Source organism: Leptidea sinapis, chromosome 41 (genome assembly GCF_905404315.1).
Source record: "Leptidea sinapis chromosome 41, ilLepSina1.1, whole genome shotgun sequence".
In the NCBI taxonomy this organism is placed as follows: domain Eukaryota; kingdom Metazoa; phylum Arthropoda; class Insecta; order Lepidoptera; family Pieridae; genus Leptidea; species Leptidea sinapis.
In genome coordinates this window covers 8,418,661-8,435,333 of record NC_066305.1, presented here as the reverse complement: position 1 = coordinate 8,435,333, position 16,673 = coordinate 8,418,661, and the positions used below count along the sequence as shown (strand labels likewise).

General features: G+C 35.2%; 1 protein-coding gene across 2 annotated transcripts in view; it reads right to left on the bottom strand.

The window, feature by feature from the left end:
• Positions 1-267: 267 nt before the first annotated feature.
• LOC126976475 (putative fatty acyl-CoA reductase CG5065) overlaps positions 268-16,673 on the bottom strand; it is a 29,170-nt gene continuing 12,764 nt past the window's right edge. For both annotated transcript variants that reach the window (XM_050824825.1, XM_050824824.1), the window contains exons 2-9: positions 13,048-13,247; positions 10,908-11,030; positions 6,910-7,095; positions 6,280-6,475; positions 5,333-5,531; positions 4,325-4,564; positions 3,622-3,879; positions 268-2,962 (exon numbers count right to left, since the gene is read on the bottom strand). In XM_050824825.1, coding sequence (XP_050680782.1) covers positions 2,806-2,962; positions 3,622-3,879; positions 4,325-4,564; positions 5,333-5,531; positions 6,280-6,475; positions 6,910-7,095; positions 10,908-11,030; positions 13,048-13,239 — 1,551 coding nt within the window. In that variant the 5' untranslated portion in view covers positions 13,240-13,247 and the 3' untranslated portion in view covers positions 268-2,805. The remainder of the gene's footprint in view (positions 2,963-3,621; positions 3,880-4,324; positions 4,565-5,332; positions 5,532-6,279; positions 6,476-6,909; positions 7,096-10,907; positions 11,031-13,047; positions 13,248-16,673) is intronic.

Sequence of the window (16,673 nt, the reverse complement as noted above, 5' to 3'; positions counted from 1 at the left end):
ACCTCCATTTTATTTAAATATTTTTTGTTATATCAAAATTCCAGCTTTGCCAACGAGTATTTTTTTTTGTTCCCAAGAGTTTGCACCGCATTTTCTGTATTGTTGAAAGGTCCATCTTTTGCACACTTAATTAAATTATTGCGAACATTGGCTAACGTCTGTTGAAGTTTTGACAGCTTGTTGTATAAAAAGATCATATATGTTTAAGCTGTCGTTTATTTTAGGGAAAATTGAAGATTCACGGAATAGTAAAAAAAAACAAAAGTATAAGAATAAAAAAAATATTTTTAAGAATTTGGCTACATCGTGAGATATCACTATTCATGATGTATCAAACCCAATTTGCTTTGATTATAATATATATGTATATATTAATCACAGTTAATAAACCTTTTCGAGCTACATAATATCTGAACTTATATGTATAAATGTCTATGACAGAGCCATCATAATAACTCACATTATAACTGGTTACATTTCATACGTTAATGTTACATCTATTGAAAAATGCTGTAAAAGATACCTGCATCTTTTTGATTCTAAATTAATTATTTTTATCTGTATTGATGGATCAAAAATGTTTATATTTCATAAAATTTAAATACATTATTACGATTCAAGGATGAGGAATCAGAAATAAGATTTTTTATTTCTATTAGATTTATTCCTTATATTTTGGACGCCATACAAACACATTAATATTACTTGTAAAACTTGTATAACTGTAGGTATATAAAAATAATGTTAAATAGTAGCACCAACCACATACTTACATTAATATGTTATTAAAGCCGTTAAAATTCACCATTACATGAAAATACTTAGCAATAATAATAATATTATAGTTTCGGAGATTTCACTTTAAGGGAGGGACTACGCGCACTTATTCAGCTCTTTTCAGCTTTTGTCCATAGAAAACAACAATTTTGTATAGAGACGTGTACGCGTCGATTCAGCTTTCCGCGTCCATTCTGCTTTCGCGTACAGCGCTGTTCGCCGCCGAATGCGGCGGAACAGCTCTTTACAGGGATGGTTCGCGACTCCTGGTCGACAAGTTGCGTATTGTTCCTGCATTGATTTGACGTAATAATTAGGAACGCAAAGATTGAAGAGTGCAGACGTGATTTAAAGTTCCGTACGCGGCTGATAGAAGCAGAGCTGTATAAGTGTGACCAAAATCGTTCAGCGAAACGCGAATGGAGCTGAATAAGTGCGCGTAGTCCCTAACACGGCCTCTACACTGCTCGGGAAGCGGAAAGTAAATAGTGTAGTTGGGTACTTCGGTACACTTCGGACGGAATCTAAAAACCGACAAGTTTAAAGCCGAGCAGTGTACAGGCCGGGTTCTCATCCGAATTTCATTAACTTATAAGTAGGTAATTATAATTTGTATCTACAAGATACGAAAATTAGATAAGTGGAAGATAAAATGAAGTTGTTACGAACGTAACGTTAGTGTTAGATCAATGTGGACGTACTGAACACAAGAATAAATTTTTTGTAGTAAACTTCTTGCTTGTTATGTACCTTTATGATAATAAACATTATTTCGTTAGAATATTTTATAAAAAAAAACCCGGGACGGATCTTGAGTGGTGTCATTTGATGAGCAAGGTCAAAAGTATCAGTTTATATTAAGGCGACACTAAATGCCAGCGACCTTGAGCGATATGAGTTCACGGCTGCCGGCCCGCCATCTATGTAACAAAGCCAATATTTTCAAAATTCTTGGGTGGAAAACTGTTTATATGCTTACAATCCTCGTTATACACTACTAATCTGAATAAATGAACCTACACAAAAGAGTACAACCTATAAGAATAACTTTTATGAGAGAAGTACCAAAATAATGCATCACGCCATGACAAAAAAAATTGTTTAACTTCAAAGAAAAGTGGTAGGTAGTTCATAAAGGCTCGGCAGTGTTAACTATAACCAACAGCAAGCATTAGCAACCTACAAATAAGACTTAAGGTTATGTGTAACAGGATTAAGTAGTGTTCATAACTCGAAATGCTATACTTTCACCACAAAACTTGTCTTAAAACACCATGTTTGCGTGTTTTCTCCTTACTCTTCGCCTTAATTGATGTTTTAGTACAATACAGAACAAGACTATCAGCCTAAAATAATTCGTATTTAGTAGTAAGAGACAAAAAAGGTTTGATATTTTTTTCTATTGAGCAAATATATTTAATCAGACAAACATATTATATTAAAAGACGTTAGCGACCCACTAAAAATAAATATAATAAGGTTATTACAGTAAGTTTTAAAAGGTAGAATTTTAATGAATGCACACACAACTTAAGATAGGTTCCGGGTTTACATTCTGTGTATTTCCTTACATTGAACACTTGTTTTTGGCAGAGAGTAGTGTGAATTCCCGCGTAAAAGCTGATTGCTAACACATACTACTTTGGCTAACTTTTTTCAGATTTTGCTCAGACTTTACTTACATAAAACCTTACTGAGAATGATAATACTCGAACACGACTATTGCATTGGACTGCCTTAGCTTAAGCCAAACATAATTTCAGCTTGCAAAATGACTAAGTAGAAAACGAAATCAAAGATTATGCTAAGTTTACACTCTGTTAAATTTTACGTAAGTAAAGTCTCGCTCTTTAGTTCTCAGCCTTAGGGACTTCCGATTAGAGGCTCCCAACTAAAAGGCCGCCATCCCTCGACCCCAGTTCCCCACTTCCTATGACGTAAGCCTCTTGCCCGTTTGCTCCCTCTAATATATATTTAAAAAAACATTTTACACCGTATGAGCCAGTACGATTATATCCCAGACATTATTTAATTAGAGAAAACTGCGCCTCCAACAAATGGTAGGTATCTCACGAACGGGCCACCGTAACTGAGTACATCTCGTATTGGTTCTATGTACAGAACCAGCCAGTACAACACCAGTAGGTAGAATAGTACAGACACGATTAAGTCCACCACGAACAATCTGTACGAAGAAATCATGGATTAAATCCCTATACTCCATATAATTTGCGTAACTAATGTGTTTATTTCTACAAGTGGGAGACTCCTTTGCAACGGATGCCGGATAGATTATGGGTACCACAACGGCGCCAATTTCTGCCGTGAAGCTGTAATGTGTAAGAATTACTGTGTTTCGGTCTGAAGAGCGCTGTAGCTAGTGAAATTACTGGGCAAATGAGACTTTGTTAAGTCACTTCACGGCAGAAATAGGTGCTGTCGTGGTACCCATAGTCTAGCCGGCATCCTGTGCAAAGGAGCCTCCCACTGGTAAACTGCTCAATTTCAATAAGCTTTAAATAAGTAGTTTCATAAATATAAATGAAAATGTATTAACAAATATTTAAATTAATTATTTAATTTGAAAGTGCTATTTTAGTGGCCTACTTAAAGAAAACGATTTTTTAAATTTAAATTGATCGGAGAGTCCTGAAAATATATTGTAGCCATATTTTTATGAAAAAAAAAAGAAGCCCGTTGAGTTTCTTGCGCCCGTTCTTCTCAGGACTAAGGCATACATTTTCGAATGGGTGGTAGTTATTGACTTTCAATAAGTGATATTATATTCTATTTTGAATATAAAATATTTGAATTTGAAAATTTGAATAATTAGTTGAAACTTACATATTATTCTGCAACTTGGCTTTAGGTAAGTCCTCCAGCTTTTCCTTGAGACAATACAACTTTCCCCCGATCATACAACTCTCAATGTAGGAGCCTATCTCGATGACAGTCAAATCCATCGGGAACGTCTCTACGTCCACAGAATTGAGTCTTTTCGCTAGATTCTTGAAGTTATGCGTGTCGAACCACCATTCGCGTGTTGTGAAGTATTGAAGTACTTGTAGACCGACTGAGATTCTATTTTGTATGCGCACCATGCTGAAAAAAATAAAATATATGAAGGGGTTACTTTTGAGAGGCTAGCAGTGTGTTATTAGAGGCTATTTCTTTATACGAGTAGATATATATTAATTTAATTAAAATAGTTTAAATAATCTCAAACAATTCTATGAATTTAATTTAACGTGTCCTCATTACATTTAACTCAATTTTATAAAAAACAACAATGTTTGAATCTATGTCGTGTTTGTGTTCCTTAACCGTTCACCCGATCAAGCCTTTCAATGTTCAGCGGCGAAGAGCAGCCTGACGAGTAATGTCTATTAACTGTGTGACATGTGACGGTCTAAGCAGCGTGACGGATCTTTCACCTAAGAGCATGACGGATCAGCCTAACTTATTACCCACAAAAATGTGTGTGCGGTGCGCCAAAAGAAGTTTGCACTTAACAAAGAGAATTAATAAAATATATAAACATACTCACAATCTCTTCTGTCCAAATAAGAGCATTAAGAAATCAATGAAGTAGGCGGGCAGGATGTGATAGAAGAAGACGCAGAGCTCGTGTATCAACCTGTTGTGTCTGATGTTTCCGTTCGGGTACCACAAGGGACCTTCGAAAGGGTACTTCCGCACAGTGGCCTTCCCGATATCCAGGACTTCCTTCCACGTTGTGTTTCTGTCATCGCCTGTCGTTAGATTGAAAACTGGGATATCTGGCTGTCTGAAATACAGATAATAAAAGTAATCTAAGGTTATTAACTGTGAAACAAAATAAACTATAGATACAGTGACGTAAATTTTATTCCACTTTAGTGTCTAGAAAATTAAATTCCCTATACAATGACGTAAAGTTTATTACACTTAAGTGTCTTGAAAATTTAATTCCCTATACAAGGACATAAATTTTATTTCAAAATAATTATCCAGTATGGAGCTAGCACGACATAAGAAATTAAAATAATATAATTTGGGAGCAGAAAATAAGCAGATATATTCTAATATAATAACTATACAGTTTTTCGGACTGTACTTATATAATTTTTACGTCTAGATAGACTGTGACAGCTGTGACGTCGGCCAACTATTATACTGACGCGGACATACAGATAGAGTTTGCTCAGACTTTACTTACGTAAAACTTAGCTGCGTTCAAGTTTAGCATAATCTAATCAATGATTTTGTTGCTGAGTGTAAGCTTAGCAAAATCTGTGATTGTGTTTTTACAGTCATTTGAAAGCTGAAATTATGCATGAGCTTAAGTTAAGGCAGCCTAATGCAAAATTAAACTTCGCGTTCTATCACACTCAGCTAAGTTTTAGGTAGGTAAAGACTGAGCAAAGTCAAAGTACGCTTTATAGATCTCAGCCTTAGACGTAGCTGTCATGCACACTCAAGTAACAAAGCTGGCCCGTTGTAATGCGTTGCCTAACAGCAAGAGTCTCTATCTAGAGGTATAAATTATCTATCTGTTACATAAACTAATATTCACCTTTCAATCTGAGTGTTGAGAAAGTAGGGCACTACAATAATAGCATTTATAGCATTATCCACAGGAATCACTTCTGCGTGATAATGTCCGTAGCAGTGCATAGATCTGATGACACCCTTTCCAGCGCCGATCATAAGACCTATCGGACCATTGAGGTTGTCCACCCATCCAGGTTTTGGTTCCTTGAAGGCTGGCGTCACTGGAATAACATTTCAATTCATTAATAATTTAATTATTAATAACAAAAATGTGTATATATTTTTTTCTTAATTATACAGCATGGAACTGAGTGTTCTTTCCTCTGACCCAACCGTTCGAGTGACGTATCGTATTTCAACAATGCACAGTTTATTTTTATTATTATTATTTTGTTTATTAAATCCACTTATACGAGTAAGATATACACAGCACTAATGTTGCACAATATGTCAGCTGTATAGCTACAGATATACTGCTATAAGCATTTCGGTGACGCAAACTCCCGAGATTGCACCCATTCAAAAAGTGAAGTTATACTTCTTTAGGCGCGTTATGAAAAAATAATTAGAGAGAAATTTAAAGATGCGCGCGCATCACTGTAACACAAAAGTAACAGGTTGAAGTTGATTCCTAACATTTTCTTATTTTGTTTTGTTTTCTTCGTCCATTATTAGGACAGGCAAAGGGTTCAAGCCCATACAGCCGTATTCATTATTTAATAATTAATTGTCAAAGCCATCTCTGCAAGATTTTTATAAAATAATTGTTCTTTCTAAAAAAGCGGAATAGCACGAGGAAAAATTCATTTTAATGATTTTTGTTTGTATACACCAAAGAAGTATAATTTCTTGTGTGCATACATAGTACACATACACTTTTTTTAGTATTTATTTATCGCGTGCGCCATTTATGAGTATGTCGGTGACGCTAACCCATAAGATTTTCCCCCAACAAAAATCAGTGTTTACCTATACTGGGTCGAACTACAACTGCTGGTAGTTCTGGATAGCACTCTCTCACGAGAGCCTCGGCAAGACGCTTAGAGTAGGTATACGAGTTGGGGTGCTTCTGCATCAGGGATGGAGCCAGAAGGTTCAGCTGGTCATCAGAGAGCCAGCTCGCAGCTCGCAAGACTTCGTGGGGGTTGGCAGGTGGATCGTGAACCTGGAAATAAATAGTTTCTGTAGTAAATAATTAATAATATCTAAAAAAGTACTACAAAGAGAAGACCATTGATATGGCAAGACATAAATGCAACTTCGTTTCAAATGGGTGCCCGGCACTGGGCAATCGAATATCAATTTTGTTGGTTTATTTTAAATTTATTAGAATTTGATTTTTAAATAATGCCGCTTTAGTGCCTAGAATATTAAATTATCTATACATTGATGTAAGTTTTATTCAAAACTAATTATCCAGTATGGAGCTAGCTCAATATAAAAATTTTAAATAGAGTCGCGTTAAGAAGTTTATTTCACAATGAAAATACTGTAAATTTAAAATTCCTGCATCAATGTTTAGTACATTCTTCATTGTAAACTCTAAAAACCTTACTACTACAGCTACAAAAATATTATATCAGTATCAACCATACATACTTTTTCGGCCATCCTTTCATAATCAGGATAACAGAAAGCCGTAGACAAGTGAACGAGAGAAACCAGATTCTTAATATTTCTCGAAACTTCTATGACCCTTTGAGTTCCTCGTGTGTTCATCTCGAGACCTTCCTTGAGCGGCGCCTCGAGACGAAGGCTTGCGGCGAAGTGGAACACTATTGAAACCTGAAATATATCAAATCAAATCAAATCAAAATCAGTTTATTCACGTAGGTCATGGAAATGACAATTATGAATGTCAAAAAAAATTTTTTCTTATTGAATCTACCGCTACTTCGTAAAGGGTTGAGCTAATGAGAAGAAGTAGCAAGAAACTCATTGCCACTCTTTTATATCAAGATTTACATTTAAGTACATCGATTTACAAATCATTTCAAATTACAATATAATATGTAAAATGATGCAACAGATACACTCAAACGTCAAATAGACAATGTCTTACACGAGTAAGTCAAAAAAGTAAATGTTATTAAAAATACAAAAGTTATTGAGTACAGTAGCTGCATCATAAAGACGTTATACTTTAACTGGTGTAAGTATTAAAAGGAAAATCATAGTAGAAATAAAAGAAGGCATAGAGGATCTGACAGCCTGACTATGCTTGACCAATTTTAATTAGTCTCATCTTAATATATATAAATTCAGTGTCCTGATGTTTGTTTCCAGTGAACTCCTAATCTAATGAACGGATTTTAATAGGCATAACTTCATGGAGTGCAGCTTAGTTCAACTTAAGGCGACACTAAATGCCAGCGACCTTGAGCGATATGAGTTCACGGCTGCCGGTCCGCCATCTATGTAACAAAGCCAATATTTTCAAAATTCTTGCGTGGAAAACACTTTATATGCTTACAATCCTCGTTATTCACTACTAATCTGAATAAATGAATCAACACAAAAAAGTACAAGCTATAAGATATAACTTTTCTGAGAGAAGTACCAAAAAAATGCGTCACGCCATGCCAAAAAACTTGTTTAACTTCAAAGAAAAGTGGTAGTTCAAAAAGGCTCGGCAGTGTTAACTATAACCAACAGCAAGCATTAGCAACCTATAAATAAGACTAAAGGATATGTGTAACAGGATTAAGTAGTTTTCATAGCTCGAAATGCTATACTTTCACCACAAAACTTGGCTGAAAACACCATGTTTGTGTGTTTTCTGCTTACTCTTCGCCTTAAGAGATAGGATAGTTTTTGTTTCGAATTGGGACCCATAATTAATTTTATTTTCAATATTTGTGTTGTATGGACATATTTTCTATGAGAGAATATATTGACGCACGATTTGACAGTTCTGATGTGAAACAATTTCATTATTAGAACAGGGAGTATATTTTACGAAATAATTCTTGATGTTATGAAATATTAGTAATAAATTTATAAAAAACAGTATTTTATTGATTATTTCCAGAACAACGTCTGTTGGGTCAGCTACTAATTTGATATAAGTCATTAAGATATCTGTGTAATAATATTATCATTGACACTATATTTTGTATGAAATCACTGACGTGCATGCTACTGAATATATTGGCTAAACATATACGAACCATAATATAAAACCTTTTTTTTTTGTTATGGAATAGGAGGACAAACGAGCGTACGGGTCACCTGTTGTTAAGTGATCACCGCCGCCCACAATCTCTTGCAACACCAGAGGAATCACAGGAGCGTTGCCGGCCTTTAAGGAAGGTGTATGTCGTATCGTCCCGGAAACACCGCACAAGGAAGTTCATTCCACAGCTTTGTAGTACGTGGAAGAAAGCTCCTTGAAAACCGCACTGTGGAGGACCGCCACACATCCAGATTGTGGGGATGATATCCTAACTTGTGGCGTGTCGTGCGAAGGTGGAATTTATCATGCTTGAAGCAAATAAGGATTTATAAATTACGAAAATAAATATCTATGAAATATAAAGAATTGTATGTTTATTTTGAGAGACGTATTTTTGTTCTATGAATTCTAAAAATATATCACTGTCTTTTTATAGAATAGTAACTTTAATGCTTGTATATTGTGTTTGTATTATAATAACATACACAGCTTACCGAGATTACATATTTCCACGCGCACACATTTACAAACATCCCCTATTCGTCTATACTAGGTATATTCTTTTTGTTATTTGAGATATTATTATTGTTACCTACTAACGCTATTATATATTAAATTATTATACTATACAGCCAACAATTATCATTCGCAGTCTGATAGCGGAGCGATAAGTGTGCTTAAAGACAATATAAGTACACTTTTCTCCTTAGTCGTGTGTCAACTGTCACTGTCCGAATCGCGTTCTAAATTCAACATACGTAACCTGAATTGAATAAATATTTTATATTGCTGCTTAATGACCAAGAATATTTTAATCAACTGGAATATATGCGGCAATAGATATAGCAGTCGCAGCTTATTATGGTGTAATTTGTTTTATATTCCATATTTCGGCTTTGTATACGACGTGATTTACAAATCTATATTATGTCAATCGTATATTAAGATAAAATGTATTTATTCAAATAAAACAAATCTTATAACTATATTTACAATACTATGACTACATAAAATTAAAACTATCATTACGTGGAAGCGTACCAAGAATACTGGCAGCATTTCCGCGTTGGATAGCTACCCTGATCCGTTGACCGAAATAGCTGCCAACGCTTTGACTACCAGTAACCTTATTGAGGCGCGAAGATAGTACTTTGTACATTCTCCGCGCCTCTGGGCCCCACGGGCCAAGTGTCTCAACACCAAACGGCACAAAGATGTATGACTCACTAAGACCGACAAATTTGCGACGCTTGCTGTCTTCGGCAGTCGAAGCAGCAGCCCCAGCACCAACTGACGTAACTTAGACATGAGAAGGAGCCAGAGTGTCGACGCAAGTCGCGTCCCACACCAGCATTCTTCCCCGTGCCCAAGCAACCGGCGTCATTCCATCAGGACGCTAGCCATCGCGACGGGTAATACCATTTGGTTAAAACAGCTGGTATATTAAGAGCGGCAAATGCCCTGCGCACGACTTCATTAATGCTGGCATGACGAACGATACGGCCTGCTGATTTTAGGCAGGATAGCCCGTGACGCCCAAGAGCGTCTACTTACCCTACCTACTAACATCGTATGTTAAGTATAGAACGTCAATGAGTAGGTACATTGTATTATGGTTATAAGTAACATACTAGGCACGGAATCTAAGCCACTAACATATAACATGTAATAATCTTAAATTGAGTTAGTTCCGCGTAGACTTACTCAATACGCTAAGGATACCACACTTTCACTCAGCGTCTAATCCGGTAACCACACAGCCAGTACGAACAGCTACGTAATAGGTATATACTAGATAAAGTGTTAACATCATTAAAATCTAATTTAAAATATGCATTAGAATCTTAGATCATCATTAGATAATATATAGAAGATCCTAGTTTCGATCCTATTTTTTTATGTAGGAGATCAAGCGTACACGTCACCTGATATTATGTGATCACTGCTGCCCACATTGTCTTGCAACATCAGATGATGAGAAATCATAGGAGCGTAAGGTGTACGCGCTTTGTTTGAAGGTACAGAAACACCGCACAAGAAAGATCATTCCACAGCTTTTTTGTACGTGGAAGAAAGTTCCTTGATAGCCGCACTATGGACGAACACCACAGATCCAGATGGTGGGGATAATATCAATGCAGTACAGTGAGAATTGACAAATGTTTGAAATAGTTATTACAATTGGGCGACGAAGTATAATTCAGTTGAGTTTGAAAGCGAACATTTGCTTATAACGTAGTTGATTTCGGCAATCTGCATTGTTTATACAAGATTATAGCCGTTATCTGTCAATCTGTCAATGACTGCACGTTTTATACAATCGAGTGAATCGCTTTTTTTTTAGAGAGTTTCGCTAGGCTGACATATTATATTACATTCCCTTTTCGTGTTCCACTCTGTCAACATCTGTCAAGATTCATACCTCGTCATAAATCTGCTGTAGTCTCTCAGGATCGATGCCAAGTTTATCATGCGATATATCTCCAGTCACTGGTATCAACTTCTTCATCATGTGAGGCTTTTCTTCCCTTATTCTTGAGAATAACTGAAACATTAATATTGTATTGGTTAAATGAAATGCGTTTTACTTTGGAAGATTCAAGGTCCAAGTGAATTAAAAAATCATGCAATTTTAAAGTGAGATTTGATGATTTCTAGGATTAAATATGCCGACGGTTGGATTCGTTGGTAAGAGCGCTGGGACGATATCCGAGAGGCGCGGGTTTCAATCCCATATCGCCCACAATTTTGGTACTTAATCAGTACAAAAAACCATGTCCAAAAAACTACCTATGTTTTTATTAACCGACTTCAAAAAGGGATCAGGTTCTCAATTCGTCGGTATGTTTTTTTTTGTTTCTCAGAACTTTCTTTTTGTTCGAAAGCTGGTGCTTCCCGTGTGGTCCCATTGCAATTTGATCCAGATCTGGCATCCATGGCAATAGCATCATAAAAGTCTTAAATTTGCTATGAGTATGTACGCGACAAATTTACGAACAACTCAATATCGTGCAAACCGATTTCAATGATTCTTTTTTTATTGGAAAGAATATACTTAAAAGGTAAACTACCTTGGTAAGAGTTTAAGGTAAGGTTCTGATTATGGGATTCACGACAAAGTTACAGAACTCTTCTATTATAAGAAGCAAATTAACGATACTCGGCCGAATTTTTGGGTGCTATCCGGATGTTTGAGTCACCTACCGTAACGTCGTTATGGTCAAGTAAGTGTCTTAGTTGACTATGATGACCATTGATACTCCTTAACGACTTTACAGTAAGGATGCGATCTGTGGCAGAATGTCTGATGTCTCTAATCAAATTGCATTGCGCTTACGTTGAATAGATTTAATTCAAGAGGTCGCACAACATAATATAGGCTTCATACTATCACACTGGATGCCGACATAGTCTTTGCTACTTTTTGACTCTGCACGCGAACGACGTTGCGAGCAGTATATATATAATATATTATATATATATATATATATGTATTCTGCCATATTATGTTTACTCATAATACGATTTAGTTACGACAAGTAGGTATGATATCCAAGACAACTGATGTCATTCTTGAAGTCGAAATGTGTCCGTAGATTGGTGAGTGGATTGTTCGTGTGTGAGTATTCTTTGGTGTATTATGCCCTTTATGTATGTCTAAAACGCAATAAATGCGGAAAATCAATAAGATTTAGATACGTAGTGACATGAAAGACTTCTTACTGCCAAAATTTATTGACGATACCGAAAACGAAACAAGCGCCTCTTTAAAAAAAATATTAATTAATTAAATAGACTGAGAGCGGTCGCTTCATTCCCATGGTGTCGTATTAAGAAGGAAGTCATTTATAGAATTTTGTAGCACATTTATTTTGTATACGTCTGGGTCCATGTTGTAAAAGCATATCCATCGCCTAACAAAATACTTACTAACTCGACTCAACCGAATGTAGGCGTAACAATCTTGTTTGTTTCTGGTGTTAACATTATGATTATCACAGTTTCTAGAAAATTCGTTAGTATGCCTATATAAATACATTACATTACATTTGCAAGAATAGTGTTCGATATCACAGGACAAGAGATGTATGAAAGAAGAATAAATTCTGTCCAATTCAGTCCACTCTTTTTAGAAATTAGCCCCAGCTACGCCTCCGATGTGCGAATAAACAGACAGAAAGGGAAACAAAAGCCTTAATATTGTTTTTCTGACATAATTTCCGTGTAAACTTCCACAAAAGTAAATAAATGTTTGCATTGAAGTGTTCGCGTGTTTTTAATTTTAAGTTTAAAGTTTATTTTCACTATAACCATCATCATCATATCAGCCGGAAGATGTCCACTGCTGGACAAATGATCGGTCCTGCGCTGCCCTCATCCAACATATTCCGGCAATCTAGACCAGATCATCGGTCCATCTTATGGGGGGCCTACTAACACTGCAGCTTCCGGTAGGCAGGTCGCCATTCGAGGACTTTACTGCCCCAACGGCCTTCTGTCCGTTTAACTATGTGCCCTGCATATAATATAATAATTGTATTATATTTCATCATAATACTCACGGGCAATTTCCACATATCTTCAATTCTTGCTTCAGGTGACTTGCCTCGCTTCGATCTGACTAAAGCGAAGATACAGCCTATATCAGGGACGCTGTAAAGCATCTTCTCGATCAGCACCTTCCCCATCAGACCGGAAGCGCCTGTCACCAGCACCTTCCGACCTTTGTACCACTCGTTCACCTCTGACGTCATCTTTAACACTGTATCATTAACAAAAAAAAAATATTACCATAGACATTATAATATGGATAAGTCAGAAATAATCGAAGCAAGTGTGCCATGTAAAACAAAGATCTACAATATAGATAGGTATGCTAGTAATATAGGTAGGTATACCAGTAATATAGGAATACTAGCCGCAACCATAAAGACAAATAAAGCTTGCGAGGGAAAAGAACAACTCTTTTGGAATTTTATTTAATTATTTATTACCAGGAAACATAAGAAACAAATCCCAAGAACTGAATAATATAGGAAGAGATACAAATTATAAATATAGGTGCGTCCTAACACATGTTTCACAGATTATATTTTACTAGCTGACTCGACAGACGTTGTTCTGTAGATGATAAAAAAAACTGTTTTGTAGGAATTTGCCAATAATATTTCAAAATATCAAGAATTAATGCTCCCTGTTGTTATAATGAAATTTTTTCACAGCAGAACTGTCAAACCGTGCGTCACTTAATTCTCTAAATATTGAAAATAAAAATAATTATGGGTCCCAAATCGAAATAAAAACTATCCTATCTCTCAAGTTGGACTAAACTGCACTCCATGAAGTAATCCCCATTAAAATCCATTCATTATTTTAGGAGTCCACCGCAGACAAACAACGTTTCACGTAATTTATATATATATTAAGATTATATTATTATTTATGTGGTGGCACGTAAGTCTAGCGCCGATGGTTAATGCGCAGAAGTCAAAAGTAAGGTATCTACGGGGGGCTAGAGGGATTAATGGCGAGCTTGCGTAGTGCCGATTGGCTCGCTTGTCGTATTCCGTCCCCCGTACCGTTACGGCACCCCGGGAACTTCCAGTGTACAGTCACGTTCTAAATTGTTTTGTTATTAGTTGTTATTTTTTTTTGGTGTTTATTGTTAAGTTTGAGTTGGTATGGTAAATACACATACACACTCGCACACTTTGTATATAAACATTTTAGAATTATTAATTTAGAATATATAGGAACTTTTTAATGAGAAAAGGCGACGCGATGACAAGACGATTTATTTATTTACTCATTTATTTGCTAAAAGCTTGAAGTCTCTCCTATTTAGCAATAACCAATAGCATGCAAACTTAGTATTTGTCAAATAATTTTTATTACTATTATATGTAATAAATGGTCAAGACTAGAATAATCTAAAGTCCAATATCAAAACCTACTCCTTATAAAATCCTCCTAAAATTTACTCTTTGTAATCAAATAAAAAAAATCTTGAATTGAAGAAATTGAGTGATGAAGTAGCCAACTGTACAAGGATACATAATGTAGTGCCGCTTCGAATTCACAAAGTCAAATAAACTTTATTCAATTAGGCTTAAAGTAAACGCTATGGAATCGTCAATATATATATTTCTTTTAAATTACTTAATCTACCATAATATTATGTCGGAAAAAGAAGTATTTAGTCCATTGAAATGTTACATTTTTTAGGCCTAACCTTGCGGTTTTTAGAGGACGCAATTTTTTTTTATGTGTAGGGGGGGTCAGTGTAAAGCTAAAACCAAGTTTGTGGTGTCGCCACCCTTGTCCCACCCTTGTCCCATGGTTTTAGCTTTATACTGACCCCCTCTAAACATCAAAAAAATAAAATTGCGTCCTCTAAAAAACGCAACCCCAAATGTAACTTTTCAATAGACTATAATATATATAAAATGTGCTAGTGAAGAACATACAAAACACTCAACGGGCACTCTTTTCAATCCAAAGAGTATTTTGCGATGGCTGTAATATACAAAACAAATTAGTTTGTAAGGTACTGTATCCAATATATGAATCGTTTTCAAAGTTAAAAGCATTTTAGCTATCAAATATTTCATAAAAAGTAATAAACGAAAACTGTATAAATATGAATTATCGTTTATTGAATGCATCAACCTTGAGAACTTGAATCCATTGTTTGTGTAAGGATGCTTCATGAATATGATGGTCGTGATTACTGTCTAATTCTTAGCGACATCGCAGTTGCGCTTGTCACTTTCAGAGATCAGAATACGTTGAATCCCACAAGCCCAGTTAATTTTTCTAACTACGGCGCTTTTTACGCCGACACATAGCAATGGATCACCCTACTGGTGAAAAACTATTATTTACTTAATTTTTACTATTAATATTAGTAAATAGTTAATAAATTTTCGTACAATATTGGCCTGAATTGAATGATTAAAATGGCTCTAACTGTAAGAGTTAGCGGTATTTTTGCGATTTTTTGCACTATCAATAATTACTGATAGAAATTAAAGAAAAAAACTAATTTACTTCTCATATTCTGCAGGTATAATTTTTTTTTTTTAAATATAAACTTTATATATTCTGTCAAAAAGTGGTTTCAACAGCGCGCAAATTTGACGATTTATTGGAATAGCGGTATTTAATACGTATCCACTGTAATTGCAACTATCAGAATCGGCAAAGTATGCTTGAGTTAGTTGTAATTGTTTGCCGGTCGTGAGTGAATTTCATAACAGTTACATACAACTTCAACGAAACATGATGTAAGCCCGGACACGCAGTGAAACTACCATACTCGCAAAATGAAGACACATATCGTCGCCGAACTGATATTGAAATGTGAGCTTATTAACGTTACAATGCTAGATAAACGTTTCAAATCAAATCAAATCATCTTTATTTGCAAGATAAGGTAATAATAAGATGTTGTTGGCTTATAATTAACAGGTGCTCTCATCCTAACCCATAAGGCATGCAAACTTATGGTGGAATACATAGTTCACGTTTTGATTTCTGTAACAATTATAATATACTGTACTATACTAAAAAAAGATATACATCCCAAGAAAACTTAAATTAATATCAATCATACAATAGTTATTATTTCATAGGCTTATTCATTTTAATTTATAAATATCCGGACGACCGAGCCTTGCTCGGATTTTTAAGAATGTACAAAACTTGAACAAAAATAAAACTAATAGGACATCTGGATTCGAACCGGGGTCTTCTGCTTTCCGGATCATCCGGATCTGAGCTATAATAGTCTTGTATATAGTGGCGAAATTTACCTTTGTATTCTAATGTTATTGTAGCTGTTTCTCATTCAAACATGGATAAAACCATTTTTTTTTAAATTGAAACCTAGCTAGATCTATTTATCACCCCCGAAATCCCCTGCATACTTAATTTTATGAAAATCGTTGGAGCCGTTTCCGAGATTCAGATTATATATATATACAAGAATTGCTCGTATAAAGATATAAGATAAGATATAATGTCATTAGCTAGACAATGATATTGAGTTCAGTCGAAGTTAATTTTTATTATTTACAATTTTATCGTCAAGAAAATCTTTTAATGAGTAGTATGCTTTTTTTATTAAGTAAGATTTGAGTGACTTTTTAAAGTAGAATATATTTTCGCATTTACTTATTGTAAATTG